We start from the raw sequence: 20,351 nt of genomic DNA, 5'->3' as shown, positions 1-20,351 counted from the left end.
GGTTTGAAATGATTCGGCATCTAGCTTGTCGCCAGCTCTCTCTTTCTGCCGAACGTAAGCGGAGCAGCGTGCCGCACAGGCATCGACAGGTGCTTATTCTGCGCTTACCCAGCCAAGAGAGGCGGTACGTCCTGTGACGGGCATGGCTTCAGAAGTTTAGAGAAAATGGGACACCCCAGCAGGGGGGCAGCAGTGGCAGGGCATAAAAGCCCGCTGGTGTACCTCAGCTTGTAGGCCTCACCGGACTACCCATACCTTCCCATTTCTTTTAATTGAGACAGGCATCTTAAGTAGCAACAAGGTCCCAGGCCTCAAACTCCACGTTACAACATGTCAACAATGACCTTGGTAAACTTTCCTCATCCTCCTGTCTCACTTTCCTGTTGACTGGGGAATCAACCCTATGGGATTTCAATGCATGCTAGGGCAAAACACTGTGCTCAAAACCACTAATGAGTCCTTGTCCCCCAGTCCGCTATAATTTCAACCCTGAGCCTGGCACGAAGTTAGCCTGTTGACCACTCCACCATAATGCCTCACCTCTGCCGTCCCATTCCTAGCCTTTCTGCCTTGACGGCGTAAACTAACCTTTACTTTTTTCCGAAGCAGCTCATCCTTAGATGTGGCCCGCCTCCACAACACTCCTTCCTTCCACTGTGGCTCGCCGGTGCGCCGCAATACAACATCTTCAGCCGCACCTTGAGATGCGGGGCAAACTGTGAGCCCCCACCGCCCCCAGAGGACCCCGCTAGCGGCCAAGCTGCCTTACTGGAAGCCAACTGGAGCCGGAAGCAAGGAGCAGGTGCACGGCGGGAATCAGGTGGTCATCGCACTGCCCGTACCCACATACCCAGCATGGGGCGGCGCCAGCTAGAGCTGTATCGGGGCAGGCTTTGCGCCAAGTGCAAGCGGGCGCGCCTCCCACCCAGGCTTCAAACAAGCCTGAGGTCAGAACTGGCGGGTAAAAACAGCCGCTGGATGCGACAGGACAGGGGTTTTGGAGCCAAGACTTTCCCAAAACATTTCCTATCAATTAACCCTCCTTATGCGCCCAAAATCATCTTCTGCTCCTCCCCACCACTTCCACTGGCCCAAAGAGGGGCTGGGGAGATGGGCAAGTGGTTAGACCCAGGGATCCTCACCAGCGATGAATTATCAGGTGACCAGGCCAGGAAGAGCCACTCGAAACCCTGGGCATTCTGCGAGTCAAGGCGGAAGAGGAGGTAGCAGGGCTCCTGGGCATCTAGCAGCGGCAGCACAGCCCTGTCGTAGTCCTGGTCCCAGCGTCCCACTGGCTCCTGCGAGGCACCGAGCACGAGCTGCTCTGGGGGCAGAGGCCGGGTGAGCCGAAGTGGCACATCCTACCTCCCCCTCTGCCGGTGGACCTCTGTCCTCGGGATGTAGCTCTCTGAGTGATCTCAGACCTACTGGCCACTTCACCCCTCTCTCCCAGGAGCCCTCAAATCCCCAAAGTATGAAGTTGGATTCTGAGTGATGAATAGGAGTGAATGAACGAGGTCACATGTGCCAGCTGCAGGTGGCTTCCTTTGCACACACCCCACACTTGCAAACGCTTGTATTCATGTGCACTCACGTATTTGTGCACACACCAAACACACACACACACACACACACACACACACACACACACACACACGAACACGGCTGTGTGCCCACTGCCAGCCACAGTGTGGTCCCCTCAAGACCGTCCTACACAGGGGATGCCCAGTGCATTCTTAACTGTGTATGACTTCTTGCTCTCAGCTCCCTCAGCCCCTGGCTCTGATAAGCCCCTCAGGACAAAGTGCTAGGGAGAGGCTGCCATCCTTAGCTTCGGCCCTCTCCCTCAAGGTGAAAAACCAATAGCAGCCAACTCTTTTTTAAGGCAGGGTTTCACTACGTAGCCCATTTGACCCTGAACTCATGATCCTCCTGCATCGGTCATCAGCCTCTTGAAGGCTTGGGATTATATGCGTGCATCACCATGCCCAGCTTCTGCTTGTGGTTATTTTTGATATGAAGTCCTGCTATATAGCCTAGGCTAGCCTCAAACTTCCAATCCTCCTGCCTCAGGTTTCCAAGTGCTGGGATTACAGGAGTGTCTCACCCAGTTTAGCTAACAACCAACTTATTTTTTATTTATTTATTATTATTATTATTGTATATGCATGACATAGATGAGTATGGGTGTGTGCCTCTCACAGTGTGAATGCAGAAGTCAGAAGACAACTTTCAGGACTCAGTCCACTCTAAGTTCCAGGGACTGAACTCAGATTGTTGAGCTTGGGAACTAAATTTTTACCCACTGAGCCATCTTGCTGGCCACCTGGACCTGACAGGCCTACCATCTCTCTAGCCAAGTAGGTCATCCAACCACAGTTTCAGGCTGAGACCTCTTTGGGACACCATGCATGTACTTGGCCACACAGGCCAACCCAGAGGAAGAACTGGGCAAAATCCTGATCGTAGCTGGTCCCTGCCAGCACTTCGCCAGATCCCACCAGGTCTTTTTGATAGGGTCAAGAATCCAGCTGCCTAAGAATCCAGCCTGCGAGGCCATCAGTCTAACCACCTCTCCAGGCCCTGGCCTCTTTCCCTGCCCACCCAGAACTCAGATGGGAATGAGGGGTTGAAAGCTAGCAGCTAAAGCTGGGCAGTGGCAGCCCACGCCTTCAATCCCAGCACTCGGGAGGCAAAGGCAGGCGGATCTCTGTGAGTTCCAGGACAGCTAGGGCAACATAGAGAAAACCAACCAACCAAACAAACAAAACAACCAAAAAACCAAAACAAAACAAAAACAAAGTTAGCAGCTATAGGCTGGTGAGGCTGGGGAAGGGGACCAAACACAGTATTGTTTACTTTATTGTTGCTATTTTTTAAGGTTTTATTTACTTATTTTATAAGTGTTTTGCCTAGACTTATGTATGTGCATCATGTGTGTGTCTGGTACCCACGGATGCTGTGGATATCGCTCTGTGTAAATAAAATGCTGATTGGCCAGTAGCCAGGCAGGAAGTATAGGTGGGACAAGAAGAGAGGAGAATTCTGGGAAGTGGAAGGCTAAGGCAGGGAGAAGCTGACAGCCACCGGCATGACAAGTAACATGTAAAGATGCCGGTAAGCCACGAGCCATGTGGCAACTTATAGATTAATAGAAATGGGTTAATTTAAAATAGAAGAACTAGATAGCAAGAAACTTGCCACGGCCATACAGTTTGTAAGCAATATAAGTCTCTGTGTGTTTACTTGGTTGGGTCTAAGCGGCTGCAGGCCTGGCGGGTGAGAGAGATTTGTCCTGACTGTGGGCCAGGCAGGACTGGAGAAGACTTCAGCTACACACGGAAGTCAGAAGAAGGTGCTTGATCCCCTGAACTGAAGTGACAGATGGTTGTGAGCCACCACGTCGAAGCTGGGCTGAATCTGGGTCATGAATGCTCCTAACTGCTGAACCATCTCTTCAGCCACTTGCTCTCATTTGTAAGCCAGAATGCTTGAACAGGTGAGGTAACTCAGAGGTAAAGGTTCTTACCACCAAGTCCTCCTGATGACCTGAGTTCAAACCCAGGGATACACACATGCATGCACCCATGCACACCAAATATAAATTTAAAAATAAACCAGAACTTGGGGGCTGGAGAGATGGCCCAGAGGTTAAGAGCATTGGCTGCTCTTCCAGAGGTCCGGAGTTCAATTCCCAGCAAACACATAGTGGCTCACAACCATCTACAATGCGATCTGGGGCCCTCTTCTGGCCTGCAGGCATACACACTTGGAGGATACTGTATACATAATAAAAAACCCAGATTATTATTATTATTATTATTATTATTATTATTTTTAGACCAGGACTCATGCAGCCCAGGCTGGCTTCCAACTCACTATATAGCCAAGACTGACCATGAACTCCTGATTCTCACAACTCTACCTCCCAAGGCTTCATTTTCCTATTTGGAGACAAGTCTACATAGTCTAGGCTGGCTTCAAACTTGAGTTCCTCCAGTCTCAGCCCTCTCAAGTGCTGGGATTATAGGCATATCCCATCATTGTGGTGATATTTAATTTGTGATGAAATGTAGCATTTTATTTGTATGTTAATAAAGGTTGCCTGGAGATCAGAGGTCACATAGAGAGGTCACACAGCCATAAGCAGAGTCAGGTGGTGGTAGCACACACCCTTAATCCGATCACATGGCAGGCAGAGTCTCTGTGTGGTCAAGGACACAGCCAAGCGTGGTGACATGAGGCTTTAATCCCAGTATCAACCATAGAGACCTGGAGGTCTGTACAGACAGACAGTGACGAGGAAGTCGTATGGCTGGGCTTAGAGCCAATGAGAAGGCAGAACAGAAAGGCAATAAAAACACAAGTCAGACAGGAAATAGCGCTCTCTGGGGAAGCTACTGCTGGTGGTAAGCTAAAGCTTCTTGTGGCTCTTGCTCTGATCTCTTTGGCTCTTTCCTCTGTATTTGGCTCTGTTTCTTATTTACTAAGACTGTTCAGAATTTCATCTACTCATCATGCCAAGCTATGACAGGAATTTTACATATGAAGTGTAATTTAGGGCTGGAGAGATGGTTCAGCTGAAAACACTGGCTGATCCTGCAGAGGACCCGGCTTTGACTCCCAGAACCCAGTCAGGCAGCTCACGACTGCCTGTGACTCCACTACCAGCAGATCTGATGCCCTCTTCTGGCTGCGATGAGCACTGCATGCACATACACAAACCGCCACACAGACACAGGACACAGACAGGTTTTTGTTGTTGTTTTGTTTAAAAAAAGAACTAGAGCACTGGCACACACTTTTAATCCCAGCACCCGTATCTCTGTGAGTTCAAGGCCAGCCTGGTCTATACAGAGAGTTCCAGGAGAGCCAAAGCAGCACAGAGAAACCCTGTTTTGGGAAAGAAAAAAACAAAAACAAAAACCCAAACAAACAAAAAACCCAAACCAAAAATGACCTATAATTTAGTTTTTATAGAAAAATCAGGTGCTCCAGTCATACTCAACTAGAATGTGAAATCCCTACCCTGGCATTCCCAGGTACCCCAACACTTGGAATGCAGAATTAGGGTAAGACTCTACCTAGAGGTTCCTTATGCGTTTGGGGACCACCTACAAGTCATCTTACCTGGGAGGTTAAGGCACAGAGTCAAAGACCTCAAGCGTCCCTTTAAGAGGGGGGAAGCCCCAGGAGGCCTCATTCGTCACCTACCATAACCACCCTTACCCAGCCTCTGAGGGCATCTGGACGAAGCCCAGCCTAGCTATGGCCCTAAAGCCTGAGATGAATTCTGGGTCTGCTAAAGTGAATGGACACTAGGCTCATTCCGGGTGCCCCGTGCCAAAGGGCTCACGACAGCCCGACTCCTGAGAATGCCAGGATCACACCTCCTCCCCGCATCTACACCCCTCCCTGCCGAGGCAGCCGCTGGGCACAGAAGGGAGAGGGCTCCTCGTCTCCCCACCCCGATTTCAGCCGCAGACAGATCCTCTGTCTTCTTGAATACTTCTACCCCAGGCCTGGTCTCAAGCCCCACACCCTCATAGCTCTAGTCCTGTCTGGTAGGAACCCTGGTCCCACAGTCAGTTCAAGGCCCTGTCAAGTACAGAATTACTCTATCCTGTTTTCCGAATGAGCAAGACAGAAGTTCTTGCCTCCCATTCTGGAAAATGTCCTTGGCATCTTCGTCCTCCCCCAGCCAGCAGCCTAGCCAGGTCCAGCCTGCTGACCATACACACATAAACATGTATGCACACACGCCACATACACACAGTAGGACTCACTGGGTCCCTGCCATCTATCTGGCCCAGCACCCTGACAAGGCCCATCTCAAAAGCCACACAGCCTCTAGGTACTGAAGCTGGACACGGCCACAGGACAGAGCTCCCCACGGAGAGTGACTGCCATCTCCACCTGTAGGGCTCCCATGAGGCTCCTCTGTGAGTGGCCCCATCCCATTCTCAGATGGAGAAAATGAGGTCTACAGGGGGCCGGAAGCTAACACCCATTGTTCCTATCCCCAGAAGCAACTGGGTTCAGCCTCCATCCCATGCCCCAGCGTGTGGGGGACACTCACCGTCCTCAATGACGACTTTGATGAGTCGGATGGAGCCAGCCCGGGCCTTGGCAAAGAATTCCTTTAGCTCTTCAGTGGCTACAAGCACAAGAAACATAGTTGGTGGTGGTGAGCAGGCAGAGTGGATAAGGATGAGTCTGGGTCTGCTGCTGTCCCGTGGGGTCTGATGGCTGGGCTGGGAGGTGGGTTAAATATGGTTCCCCCATGTGACTGGGAACCTGAGACGGCTACTGAACACAGGCTCCCAAATTTAGCTAGCATGAGTGGCAGGCAGATGGCCTGCTGGCTGGGATCGCTCGGCTGACAGGAAGGGCACGCAGGAATGGGGCCGTCCACTTGAAGAGGGAGCAAGTTCTAAGACAAGACAAGCTGGTCAGAATGAAGGGCGCCCACCTGTCCCCTGACCACAGGGTGATCCAGCAGTAGATGAACCCCACTCAGCTGGTCAATGTAAGTGGACACGCTCATTTAGATGTTCAAACACACGCATGCACGCACACACGCACGCACGCACGCATGCACGAGACACAGCTGCAGTGTGTCTACACCATATGTACAGGCAATATAGACAATTTATACAGACCTGGGTGTAAATGACACAGGAATGCATTGGGACTCCAAACCCCCAGCCAGTTTGTACCAAAAGAGGGGCCCACCAGACCCAACATAGCCCTATCAAGGCGCAATAAAGCCTCAGCTCCCAGGCAGTAAGGAAGGCTTCCTGGAGGAGGAGTGGTACCCAGAAAGGAGACTCCATCTTGGAAATTGGGCAGTAGACCCAGAGGGTCACTAATACTAAGGACACAGTGCCAAGGGGAGGACCATGGTCAGGGCTAGGGGACCATGAATCCTCTCAGCTCCACTAGCGGAGAGGGAAAACACAGTCCAAGTGTGTAAGGGACCTGCTTGGGTCTCCAGGCGAGTGTGACCTTGGGGCTGTCAGGGGTCAGAAGAATCCCGGCAGGAACACTGCTGGAGAGTTGAGATCAGAGAATATTTATAGGCCTTGGATTGGGCAGCTGATGGGCAGCTTAGGGGCGGGGTAGAGGGGCTTTAAGTAAACAAACTCTCAGGCATGTCCTCAGGTGCTCTCCGTTTACCCTGCAGAGTGACCTTATGCCTGAATCTCAGGTTGTAAACCACCACGAAGGTCACTGTGTGGCCAGGGGCCTAACAAGGTCTAAGAAGCCCCCGGGGACAGAGAAGCATGGCTCCGTACTAGACACGAGGAGACACAGACCCACGGGGCATGCACAGCTAATGACCATCAGTAGATGCTGGAAGCTTCAAGTCCGATCTTTGGGGCCCCAGCTCCCTCTGAGCTGTGTGACCTCTGACCTCTCCGAACCTCAACCTCATCTATAAAACAGAGCGAATTCCCTCAAACTCAAAAGTCTGTGGTAAGGAGTACATGGGAGAAGGTGCTAAGGAGTGGGACTTCCGCTGGTAATTCTCTTCTTGATCTGAGGGTGACGGTGTTTGCTCCTCCTGCCTGCCTAGACCTGGCAAGAGAGGCCCAGAAGCTCCCCAGAGGGAGGCGGCCAAGCCCCTTCTATTGTTACCAGAGCAAACTGAAAAGCCAGCAGGGAAAGTGGCATCCCGTCCTCCCCCACCCCAGTCACCATCAATAATCTAGAGGCCAGACCTGGGACACCTGAGCCCCTGCCATCAAAGATTCATGCCTCCCTGCCCGCACCGTGCCCACCTCCACCTCCAGCAAGCCTCAGGTTACGGGCCTTCTCGGGCCTCACTCTTGAGGTCACCAGGCCTTCTCCTATGGCCAGGCCGAGGCTGGCACCCGATCCTCCAGGGTGGTCTTTCCCCGCTATCTCCAGTAGGCCCCCCGAGAGTCCAAGGTGCACACCCTCACAGGCAGGGCAGCGGGAAGCTCCCCTAGGCAGGCCTGTCTCTCAGCATGGGGAACGAAGGGATAGGACAGAGGGTCTGTCGGCAGCGGCAGCGTGTGTGGGTACGAACTTTCTAGCACCTCCTCCCAGTTGGAGGCAGCAGCTCAGACCAGACAAAGAGGAAGGAAGGGGCAGGCCAGGCAGCAGTTTCTCACTGGCAGTTCCCCACTTTGAAGCTGACTCAGAAAACCTGGCCCCCCCATCTCCAGGAGAGGATGGCCCACCTGTGGGAGGTCATCCAGGTCCCCCCATGCTCAGGACAAGCAGGATGGGGATGGGGCGGGGGCAAACCTCTGAGGGCTATCCATTCACCAAGTAGCCACAACCGCAAGCAAGGATTCAGGCGGTCAGGCGGGTCGATGGTGGCAGCCCTGGGCAGGGGATCATGATGTGACAGGGTGGCTGATGGCCAAACCAACAAGCTGTCTAGGCAAGCAGCCTGGCCTTCCCAACTGGCCAGGGAAGCAGCCCTTCCAAGCCAGTAAGAGATGGGGCCAGTGAGACCAGGTAGGGGCCAAACACCTGGCTCCCAGCTAGTGCTTCCGTTTTAGTCTATCTAAGGAGGAAACTGGGACTCTGGAGCGGAACTGTGGGTGTGACACTCTGGGCTGTAGAAGCTTCCTGTAAATGAGGGTGGAGACAGAAGCTCTCCTAGAAAGCCTGAATCCTGACCCTTTTCTCTGCTTCCAGCTTGAAGTTGGGACTTTTGCAATCCTGGTTGGAGCAGATCAGAGTGGAAAATGGAAGAAGTCAGAGGCCAAGGTCAGATGCACAACTCTCCCCATTCTACTTAAGAAGGGGGGCTCTATGCCAGCTTTTGTCCAGCCTAGTGCAAGACTTTGGGGGTCCTGGGAGGAGTAAAGGTCAGGATATCCTTTCCACACTTATACACAAGCTCATGTCAGTCATAAGACACCGTGTGCAAGCATCCACGTGCAAGCATCCGCGATAACACACACACACACTGAGATGTGCCTGAACTGTGCACACATGCAGGCTCCCATAGATGTGTGCACGCTGTCAGGAAACACTGATGATGTCTGAGATGGTTCATGCCACCTACCGTGTCCAAAACCAGCCACTAATGCATGCACACCAAGGAGCCTGGATAGACATAACCAAGTCGCATATGTGCACACGCAGGACTGTATACAGAGAACATGTGCACACGCGTGTACACTTTTCCAGATGTGCACATCCGGGTACACCCCACCTCCAGAAAAGAACAAAAATACCCAGACGGGTACACACAGGCACATCCGCCCCCAGATGAGTACACAAGATACTTCCACCCTTGCTGTGTGCATTCATGTGCACCCACTCTCTGCCTTGTACAGCAGTCTGGACTCCCCAAGATGTGTCCATCCCAGGGACTCGCGGCTGCAAAGGAGAACAGGAATTTCCCTGGAGGGTGCGAGGAAGAGGAGGATGAAGGGACCAAGCGCGCAGACCAGGCGCGGCAGAGCCCTTGGGCCCCTGTCCGCCCTCCATCCGCCCTCACCATGGATGCCGGTCTGGTGCGCCATGGCTCAGCGTTCGGCTCGCTCGTGCCGTCGGAGCGCTCCGCTTGGTCCTGGCCCGGCTCGACTCGGCTCGCCTGGACCCAGAGCTCCCGAGGATGTGGCGGCGGCGCCCAGCTTCGCGCAGCTTCCCGGGCGGTGCCGCAGGACCCGCCCCCAGCGCGCTCCGCCCCCGGAGGGCGAGGCCGGCAGAGGCGGGCACTAGTGCGGCGCGTGCGCGCAGCGGGCACCGGGGTCCGGATGGCCGTGTGCCGCGCCGCTACCACCACTGTGGCACAGACGGGGCCTCCGGGTGCCCGAGGGGTGTGTGGGCGAGCGCTGGTAGGCCACAATCCAGGAGGCCTGTGGGCGGATGCGCGCTTGGGCGTGGGAGGGACTGTGCGTTTGCCTCCGAGGAGGTTTGAGAGTGGGGGCCGATCCAGGCGTACCCCAGTTTGTGACACGTGAGGGGAGCTCAGTGTAGGCGGGCACGCGCGTGTGTGGTCGCGCTCGTGTGTGTGTGTGTGTGTGTGTGTGTGTGTGTGTTGTTGTGGTCCGCTCGTGTGTGTGTGTGTGTGTGTGTGTGTGTGTGTGTGTGTGGTCTTGATGCCCAGACTTTTGTTCACAGGTGGAAGCCTAGACTGACCAGTTATCAGGTGCACGGTGAATGTGGTAGCTGGAGCCATACGCTGAGGAAATGAGGGGGTGAATTTTGGATCGAATATGGTAGGAGAGACCGGGGTGACCCTAGTAGAGTGGTGGGAAGTTTTCCAAAAAGAAGATGCATGTGCTAAGGCCCTGTGGTTGACCGGAGCTTAGTCTGAGGCACTTCCCAATTCCTAGTGAACTTGTCTCCATTATCAGAGGCCTTTCCTGCTGCTAATGTTAACAGCCATTTTGCCGCTAGTATTCTTAATTTTTTTTTTTCCTTTTGGTTTTCTGACACAAGGTTTCTCTGTATAACTGCCCTGGCCATCCTGGAACTCGCTCTGTAGACCAGGCTGGCCTGGAACTCACAGAGATCCACCTGCCTTTGCCTCCTGAGTGCTGAGATTAAAGATGTGCACTAACACCGCCCGGCTCAATATTTTAAATAAAGATTTGTTTATTTATTTTATGTATATGAGTGCTCTATCTGTATGTACGACTTTATGCAGAAGAGGACATTAGATTCCACTAGAGATGGTTGTGAGCCACCATGTGGTGGCTGGGAATTGAACTCAGGACCTCTGGAAGAGCAGCCAGTGCTCTTAACCCCTGAGCTGAGCCATCTCTCCAGCCCTGAAGCTGGTTATTTAAAAATAGATAAATGGGACTGGACATACGGCCCAGTGGTTAAGAGCACTTGCTGCTGCTGTTCTTGCATAAGACCCATGTTTGGTTCCCAGCACCCACATGACATTTAACAGCTCACAACTGTCTGTAACTCCGGTTCCTCTGGCCTCCTAGGACTAGGCACAGATGTGGTGCACAGAGATACATGCTGGCAAAACACTCAGACACACAAAAAATTTAAAAATGAAATAAATACTTAAAAAAAAAACCCAAATAGATAAATTAATAGTCTGGCACTGGAGAGATGGCTCAGTCATATGCAGGCATACGAGTTCAGATTCCCAGAGCCAGAAAAAACTTGGCTTTACCCCCTGGCGGGGCGGGGAGACCATGGGGACTTCGAGGAGAGCAGTTCAAGAGACAGATATTCAATATCTACCTGGAGCTCATTTGCCAGCCAGCCCAGCTAAATGGAGAGCTCCAAGTTGAATGAGAGAATTAAAAAAAAAAAAAAAAAGATAGAGGCAGATGGCCGATGTCCACCACCGGGTTTTAATTACACTGGAACATGCATGTGCACACAGTATATGTATACACCACACACACAAACAAAAAAGAAAACACAAGCAATAACTAGTTAAAACAACATCCTAGACCTGGGGATACAGCTCAGCTAATAGAGCACTTTTCTAACATGTAGGAAGTCCTAGGTTCGATCCCCAGAATTGTATAAACTAGGTGTGGTGGCAAATAATGGGAATCCCAGTACTAAGGAGGCAAAAGCAGGTGGATCTCTGTGAATGCAAGGCTGTCCTGGTACACACAGTGTGTTCCTGACCAGCCAGGGCTACACGGTTAGATTCTGCCTCTAAAACAAACAAACAAACAAATAAATAGAAAGAAAAAAAAAAGGTTCAAGATTAGCCTGGGCTACATAGTGAGTTCCTGGCCAGCCTGGGCCACATGGGACTATGTCAACAAACAATCAAGGAATCAGAGAAAAAATGTCAAACACATGAAAACTGGACTGTATTTGGAATTTTACTTACCTGTAGGCAAAAATTTTAAAACTCTGATAGAACTGTGATTGTCAAGGATGGGTAAATAGACTATGGAAGCTTATGTCAAACAGTGTGATGACTGATCTTGACTATGAAATTATCTAGGAGCAGAGCCTTTGAGCTTTGTCTGCGAGGGTATTTCCAGAAGAGTTTAACTAGGAGGGAGACCCGCCCTGAATGTGGGCAGCATCCTGTTGGCTGGGGTCTGAATAACTAACTAGGGAAGAGTCGCTGAGTCTGAATAACTAACTAGGGAAGAGTCACTGGGTCTGAATAACTAGGGAAGAGTCACTGGGTCTGAATAACTAACTAGGGAAGAGTCGCCTCTTCTGGGCAGCAGACAGTGACCAGCTGCCTCTCATTCCCCATTGCCCTGCTTCGGCCCACCTCCCCCGCATGGACTGAACAAGATCTTCCTCCTTCCGGTAGTTGCTTTTGCAGATACTTTGTTACAGCAAGAACTAAAGGATCCTATGTATCCCTCTCTTGTTGGAAGCTGGGATGTAGGGTGTGGGGCTGTAACTTTCTCAGGCTTTGCCCCTTACTCATGCCTGGGTCAGGCCTTACCTCCATTAGCTCCTCATACCTGGGTCAGGCCTTATCTCCATTAGCTCCTCATGCCTGGTCAGCCTTACTCCATTAGCTCCTCATACCTGGGTCAGGCCTTATCTCCATTAGCTCCTCATGCCTGGGTCAGGCCTTATCTCCATTAGCTCCTCATGCCTGGGTCAGGCCTGACCTCCATTAGCTCTGCTCCTATGCCTGAGTGAGGCTGTTATTAGGTGGGCTCTGTAGGTTAACCCTCCCCAAGTTACCAGGGCAGCTCTGTTCCCTAGGACCTCTCCTCCTTGGGCAGAGGAAATGCCAGCAGAGGAGGGCTGGCTGACTGAAGGAAGTGAGACCTACTAAGCACTGACTGGGTTTAGGAGCAGAGGCAAAGGTAGAGAACGCCTCATCCATCCATCCTTGGGCCTTAGAGATTTTAAGTTGGGTCCTGGAGAAAAGAGGAAGAGAAATCCCTGAGTGGCGGTCTGACTCAGCTGCACCGTCATACTGCAAACACTGGGCATCCGATACTTCCCCTCTGTGGGCCTGAGCCCTCCCAAATGAAATGGAAACTGCAGCCTCGCCGACGGGCACCTGGACTTAGGTGACAGAAAGTGACAAGTCTCCGTTAATGTGCAGACATGAAGAGGCACACTGCTGCTAGCCCCCAACAGTGACAGCTACCTAGAGGTTAACAGACATTCTGAGCCAGAGTGGGTGTAGCACTCGGGAGGCAGAGGGCAGGGTGCCTAGTTTGAGGCCAGCCTGGTTTACAAAGCAAGTTCTGGGCTACATGGTGAAAGCCTGTCTCAAAACAAAAGAGAAGCCAGTGAAATTCTTCTTCCTTTTTTCTTTTTTTGGTTTTTCCAGACAGGGTTGCTCTGTGTAGCTTTGGAGCCTGTCCTGGAACTCGCTCTGTAGACCAGGCTGGCCTCAAACTCACGGAGATCCATCTGCCTCTGCCTCCGAGTGCTGGGATTAAAGGCGTGCGCCACCACCGCCTGGCATCAGTGCAAATCTTAACACTTCCTTCAGCTCGAGGTTGTACCTTTGACAAGCTGGAAAAAGGAACTACGCTCCCCTTTAAATTCCCATAGGTTGCTCTTGTCTGTCGCTCACACTCCAGGGAAGATCTTGTAGTGTCCAGAGAAGCCATCTTGACTGTGGGGGCAGCCATTTGGGAGTGGGCCTCTGAGGATGAGGACCAGGGTGAACAAAACTCTAGAGCACTCTGGGCACGCTCTTAGTCTGTGTGTCGTCTCACACCTCCAAGGACGTACTGTCTCCGTCCTCCCCTTGCGTAAGACGGTGGCTAGCAGCGCGAGGCTGAGGCTGTGTGGCCCTCGCCCAGCGCCCAGCACCCACTGGAGATGACTTCACGGTTCCTAGAGTAGAGGGGAGAGTTTCCCCACTCAGAGTCCCACAGTGGCTCAGTGCCACTCTCGCCTGGCCTCAGTTTCCCAGCCTGTAAAGTGGGGTGGGTGAACGCGTTCCCTTCTTACAGGGGATGGCCCTGTTCACTGGCCGCACACCCTGGGGCGGGAGAGCCAGGAGGGGGCGTGGCCTCGCAGCCCAGGCCCCACCCCCAGGCCCGCTTCCTCCCTGGGGCGGGCGGGACCCTGGCGTCCCGCTCTGCGCGGGCAGCCCCCGGCCGCCACGCAATGTCCGCCGGCTGGTTCCGGCGCCGCTTCCTACCCGGGGGTCCCCTTCCAGAGCCGCAGCCAGCGGGGCCGCGCTCCAGCCCCGTCCCCTATCACCGACCCCGCTTCCTGCGCGGCTCGGGCTCCAGCCCCGGCGCCACCGACGCCTCGCGCCGCCCGGACTCCCGGCCCGTGCGCAGCCCGGCGCGGGGCCGCACGCTGCCTTGGAACGCAGGCTACGCCGAGTGAGTGTCCTTGCCCCCGCGCCCCCTCTCTACCCCCTCCTTGATCTCGTCGGGTTCTGTGCTGACCTAGAAAACTGGCTGAGTGTGGACACTCCCGCCAACCCCCTTCTTGTCCTCACCCCGGGGCTGTTGACAACATTCCTCCTTTTCCCACCCTGGCCTTTTCTTTTGGAGAAGGTTGGAGGTCCCGGGAGGGCTATCCTGCGTCTGGACCTTCCTTTATTCCAGCCTTTGGATATGTGTGTCTCACCTCGCACCTCACTCTGGATTTGGCCTATGCTCTATGGGATGGGGTTGGGACAGAGATGAGACCTCACAAACCTTGGGCCAGCCCAGGGTCTCTAAAAGGGCCTGGGCTCTGATTTTGACCCGAGTGACAAAGCCACTGAACAGTTACAAAACTTTCTTATCATTGGGGCAGAGCAAGCATGAGGATCCAGAGTTCGGATCTCCAACAACCTTGTAAAAAGCTGGGCGTGGCAGTTCGGGCCTGTAATCTCAGCACTGGGGAGGCAGATGCAGGGAGATACAGGACTTGCTGGTCAGGCAGTCTGTTGAATCAGTGAAGTGAGCCCCCGGTTTAGTAAGAGACTGACCTGTCTCAAAAAAACTAAGATGGAGCACAATAGAGGGAGAATCCCAACGTCCACCTCTGGTCTGGGCACACACATGCACATTCACACACTCGCGCACAAAATAACTTAAGAAAAAAAAAAAGAAGAAATGAAAAGTTGTCTAGGTGTGGTGTCAGGGACAGCACCCAGAAGCAGTTGTCCCGGGTGGAGTCTCTGAGCCCCAGTGACATAGATGAGACATCACCGGTGATTTCTTGGCCTCAGGATTATCAATGCAGAGAAATCGGAGTTCAATGAGGACCAGGCTGCTTGTGGAAAGCTGTGCATCCGGCGATGTGAGTTTGGGATTGAAGAAGATCAGGAGTGGCTGACGGTGTGCCCAGAGGAGGTGGGTACAGCCCTGCCTGAACCCCACTTTCAGGCTAGCGCCAGGATGGAGGAGCCTGACGGCCTTTCCTCTGCAGTTCCTGACAGGTCATTACTGGGCACTGTTTGACGGGCATGGCGGACCTGCAGCAGCCGTTTTGGCCGCCAACACCCTGCATTCCTGCCTGCGCCGGCAGCTGGAGGCTGTAGTAGAAGGCATGATGGCCTCTCAGCCCCCCATGCATCTCAGTGGTCGCTGTGTCTGCTCCAGTGACCCCCAGTTTGTGGAGGAAAAGGGCATTCGGGCAGAAGACTTGGTGATTGGGGCCCTGGAGAGCGCCTTCCAGGAATGTGTGAGTGGGGCCTTTGGGGGGAAGGGATGTTTTCCCCTAGGGACTTAAGAAACTGGGGTACAGCTGCATGCCATAGCCACCGCATTCTTTGGACTGTGGCGAGAAGGTTGTATGGATTTGTTCTCTCCTAGCCGTAGCTCCCGTGGTCTTCAGCTTAACCCTCCGTTTATCTAGTTCCTATTGTGTGCTAATTGCTCACCTGTGCTGCTGTTGGCCCTCAGAGCAAGCCCTGGTTTCTCTTCCTATTTTGAATTACACTTCCCTTGTGTGAATTCTCTTTACACAGGAATTCAGGAGCTAATGGCCAAGCTTTTGAGTTGGGGTTGGTAGGCTTGCTCGTGGGGATGCAATTGTAAAGGGTGGGGGGCTGGAGATGGCTGCCAGTTTGGGCAGCAGCTATGATACCCTTGGTTTGCTCCAGGATGATGTGATTGGGAGAGAGCTGGAGGCCTCGGGCCAGGTGGGCGGCTGTACAGCCCTGGTGGCCGTGTCCCTGCAGGGGAAGCTGTATGTGGCCAACGCTGGCGATAGCAGGTGAGTGGACCCTTGGAGGGTGGGCAGGGTAGTGGGCAGGAAGGTACCAAAGGGGGTCGAGACAGTGGAAGAAGGGTTAGAAATGAGGGCGACTGGCTGACCACGTTGTATTTACACTTGGCATAAGCCAAGTGTAAGAGTGGACATTGAAGCCAAGGCAGGCAGGGGCTACAGGGGCCATGCTAACGGGCTGCACCTTTACTCTGTGGGTCTCAGGCAGTCATGGAGGGACTTGAACAAGGGATCAGCATGGCCAGAAGTGGCCCCTGGTGGCTGGAGAAGGGTGCTAGGAGGGTGGCCATGGGTGAGTATGGAAGTTGTTTCATAGAGACCTCTTCCCCTTCCTCCAACCTGTTTAGAGCCATCTTGGTGCGGAGAGATGAGATACGGGTGCTGAGTTCTGAGTTCACCCCAGAAACAGAGCGGCAGCGGATCCAGCAGCTGGTAGGTGCTCCTGGCAGAGGGACCCCCAACTCCCTGTGTCGAGGGCCACATAGGGCCTTGGGAAGGAAGCCCGATCTGAAATCGACCTCCACACCCTAGGCCTTTATCTACCCTGAGCTTCTGGCTGGTGAGTTCACCCGACTGGAGTTCCCTCGGCGGCTGAAGGGGGATGATGTAGGGCAGAAGGTTTTGTTCAGGGATCATCACATGAATGGCTGGTGAGCTGCAGGGATGGGGGACAGGGTGGGAAAAGGTCCAGGCTCATCTGTATGGCTTGAGGCAGCCATACTTGGGCAAGGTGGGCATGTGAAGGCGTGGTAGCCGGGTTCGAGGATGGGAGAAGCTGCTGCAGGGTGTGGGCCTTTGCTGACTCTAGGTCTGCTCCTGCAGGAGCTACAAACAGGTGGAAAAGTCTGACCTCAAGTATCCACTGATTCACGGACAGGGAAGGCAGGTCAGTGCCCCTGCCCAAGATTCCCTTAGTTGCTCCCTGAAGGTGTGAGCTCCTTTGTCCCTTACTAGTGGCTGTGGCTAGTATACTCTGTTCCCTCAGATGTTTCCCCCTTAGAAGCCCCCGTTCACTTCCCGCTTTGTGCTCAGGAGAGCCGGACCCTGGACATGTGCTAAGCTCATTGCTATCATCGCATCCGTCCCTTTCCTCCAGGCTCGGTTACTAGGAACACTGGCTGTCTCCCGAGGCCTGGGAGATCATCAACTCAGAGTCCTGGACACCAACATTCAGCTCAAGCCCTTCCTGCTCTCCATCCCACAGGTGATAGAACAATGTAGCCCACCCCAGGTTCCAGTGCCCAGGAAGGGCAGAAAATGAGCCTTGTAGGAGCTAGGAAGGGAGCATTGAAGGATCCTCAGGCTTACCTTGCAGGTGACTGTGCTGGATGTGGACCAGCTGGCACTGCAAGAGGAGGATGTGGTTGTCATGGCAACTGATGGGCTCTGGGATGTCCTGTCTAATGAGCAGGTGGCACAGCTTGTGCGGAGCTTCCTCACTGGGAACCGAGAGGACCCACACAGGTACTGTAGCGGAGGGGGACCTGACTGGACGGTTTGGTCCAGGTAGCTACAGCTGCGAAGTCAGGGCAGGTTGTCCCAAGGGGGAGGGGATACGATTTAAGAAAAAAAAAAAAAATCTAGGTCTGGTCTGGTAATCTAGTTTACGGCCCTTAGTTGCACCACATTTAAGGGGTCTCCTAGGTGTCTTGTCCTGTGAAGCAAGTTCTGGAGGTGGGGGGGTGGGGGCTGACTGTGGCCTGCTTTATCTCCAGAGTACATCTTCAGTAATGTCTTTACAGGTTCTCCGAGTTGGCCAAAATGCTGATACACAGCACACAGGGGGAGGATGGTGCTGCTGGAGAAGGGCAGGTGTCCTATGACGACGTCTCTGTGTTTGTGATTCCTTTGCACAAGCAGGGCCAGGGGAGTTGTGGCCACTGAGGACCCAGATACTTGCACTCTGTGACCTCTTCAGCACTAGTGCCGTCTGAGCAGACGTCCACTGTGGCCAAAAGCGGGCCCTGTCTGGTCGGTCCCCAGCCACAGCTCAGTGCCCTTGCTTTCTGCCTTAACTGTTTGTTTCAAAGAGAGCACTGGGTGGAGAACCTCGCCTACCAGGTCCCACCTTCTGCAATGGTAACATCCTTCTGGCAGAGATACTTTACAAAGTATGGTATCTGTTGGCTCCTCAGCAGCCTAAAGGATTTAGGGTACTAAGATGCCTTGGGGAGCAGGCAGCTAGGTCATTTGGTTCTGACCCATGAGTGTCAGGTATTTAACCATCTGCCCACACAAGGTGCCTTCTTGAAACCTCTGGGCAGTTTCACATCTGTTGGATCAGCTATCTTTTTTTTTTTTTTTTTTTCCTCTTTAAGATAGGGTCTCTAGTATGTAGTTCTGGCTGTCCTGGAACTTGCTATGTAGACCAGGCTGGCCTTGAACTCAGAGATCACCTGTCTCTGCCTCCTGAGCACTGGCGTGCACCACTATGCCTGGCTGGACCAGCCATCTTGAAGACAGATCCTGCCCTGCTCTCTGCCCATGGAGGGCACAGATCCCAAATAAAGTTGCGAGAGCAAAACAGGGTGAGAAGTTTCCAGAGTTGGCTAGGCCAATTGTCACTGTCTGGATCCTGGCTGCCACTGACTGCTTTTCCCCCGGTCCCAGGCCTGCCCTATACCTATGCCAAGAGTGTCTGTTGTTTCCCAGAGCTTACCCCAGGGGCATCTGCTTCTCAGCTAGCCAGTTCTCCTTGTTTCTAACCCTCCACTTTTAGCCTAGCATTGTCCCCACGCCCTCTGCTGCCCTCTGCCTACTCTACCCTGCCCAGCCTCCAAGGATTCACGGACCTCTACCTCCAGCACCGGCCATGTAGAGCTTCCCTGTAGGGACTCAGCCAGCCTCTGATATTAAATGTTTGCATATAAAATAGCCCTTGTGAATCGTGAGTTGCTCACAGCTTGGTCGACACATTTTGCCGCTTCTTGTGGCCTTTCAGTAGATTCCTTTCAGTTTCACTATGGAAGCTTGCATATAATCAGGGCTGTTTCCCATGCTCAGCCCCCTCATTGTTGCCAGGGAATGAAAAGACATTTAATACCTGCGGACTCTGAACTGTAGGTACCATAAGGGCTGCCTTTCCAATTCTTAAAATTGTTTTGCAAGAGTTTCACTATGTCGCCTTGTCAGTTCTGAAACTGTATTGTGGCCTCAACTTTGTGATCCTTTGGCTTCTGCCTCCATCTAGAGTGGTAGGTTTCTCACTGTGTAGGCCAGGCTGGTCTGAAACTTCCATAGCTTCAGTCGGCCTCAGTCTAAATACTGAGATTACAGGTGTGGCCCACTACCAGACTCCTCACTTACTTCTGAGTGACCTGGTGCTTTACATTTTGAGTTAGTAAGGGCTTTATGAAATTTCACTTTTCATCTTCCCCTTAAGACTTGCCAGCCTAGGCCTGGCGGTAGTGGTGGTGGCAGCCGTGGCGCACGCCTTTAATCCCAGTGCTCGGGAGGCAGAGGCAAGCGCGTCTCTGTGAGTTCAAGGCCAGCCTGGTCTACAGAGCGAGTTCTAGGATAGCCATGGCTGCACAGAGAAACCCTGCCTTGAAAAAGCAACCCCAAGGGCTGGAGAGATGGCTCAGAGGTTAAGAGCACTGATTGCTCTTCCAAAGGTCCTGAGTTCAATTCCCAGCAACCACATGGTGGCTCACAACCATCTGTAATGAGATTTGGTGCCCTCTTCTGGCCTGTGGGGATATGTACAGACAGAACAATGTATACATAATAAATAGATCTTAAAAAAAAAAAAAAAAAAAAAAAAAAAAAAAAAAAAGGAAGAAAAAGCAACCCCAAACCTCTGTCACCATCCTGGAACTTACTGAGGTTCAGAAGTATCTGTTGAAATACAGTATTCATTACATGAGCTTTACCTGACTAGAATCAAGGGGCTTCGGGCAACACACAGCTCTATTGCAGCTAGAAAGCTTGTGTAGTTAACGCACCTGGGATGCTCAGACCCCATTTCCTCATCTTAAGACAGGACCGAACACATTGGTGTTTCCCGTTTCCTGTGTAACACATAGGCAGACCACCAGCTCTCTTCTAAGCCCCAGACAGGTAGCTGGCAGATGCTAGTGTCACTGTCTAAAACTGCTGAATTTGGCTTCCTCTTTCTTCAGCACATCCCTCCACACCCTCTCAGCAAAGTGCAGGCAACATCCTGTGCCTGCCTCTTGCCCACACCAACTGCTGAGCCAGCTCGCCCCCACACCTTACTGCCTGTTCCTCTTGTTCACACACCGAGGGAGCGGGCACAC

General features: G+C 53.0%; 1 protein-coding gene across 3 annotated transcripts; it reads left to right on the top strand.

Annotated features, from left to right (window-relative positions):
- The first annotated feature begins 13,955 nt into the window (after positions 1-13,955).
- On the top strand, positions 13,956-18,966 carry Ppm1m (protein phosphatase, Mg2+/Mn2+ dependent 1M). 3 transcript variants are annotated; one of them, XM_028869875.2, is made up of 10 exons: positions 13,956-14,252; positions 15,092-15,215; positions 15,292-15,546; positions 15,968-16,080; positions 16,440-16,524; positions 16,624-16,742; positions 16,915-16,978; positions 17,189-17,296; positions 17,408-17,556; positions 17,835-18,966. In XM_028869875.2, the coding sequence occupies exons 1-10, from the start codon at positions 14,029-14,031 to the stop codon at positions 17,974-17,976; spliced, it is 1,383 nt and encodes a 460-aa protein (XP_028725708.1). In that variant the 5' UTR covers positions 13,956-14,028; the 3' UTR covers positions 17,977-18,966. The 3 variants fall into 3 exon arrangements, with proteins under 3 accessions (XP_028725708.1, XP_037063791.1, XP_028725709.1); XM_037207896.1 differs by having other exon boundaries at positions 14,171-14,252; positions 15,092-15,162; XM_028869876.2 differs by lacking the exon at positions 13,956-14,252 and adding an exon at positions 14,475-14,545.
- The last annotated feature ends 1,385 nt before the right edge of the window (positions 18,967-20,351 follow it).

This window comes from Peromyscus leucopus, chromosome 7 (genome assembly GCF_004664715.2).
Source record: "Peromyscus leucopus breed LL Stock chromosome 7, UCI_PerLeu_2.1, whole genome shotgun sequence".
In the NCBI taxonomy this organism is placed as follows: domain Eukaryota; kingdom Metazoa; phylum Chordata; class Mammalia; order Rodentia; family Cricetidae; genus Peromyscus; species Peromyscus leucopus.
Note: the sequence above shows the minus strand (reverse complement) of the source record. Positions and strands in the feature narration are given on the sequence as shown.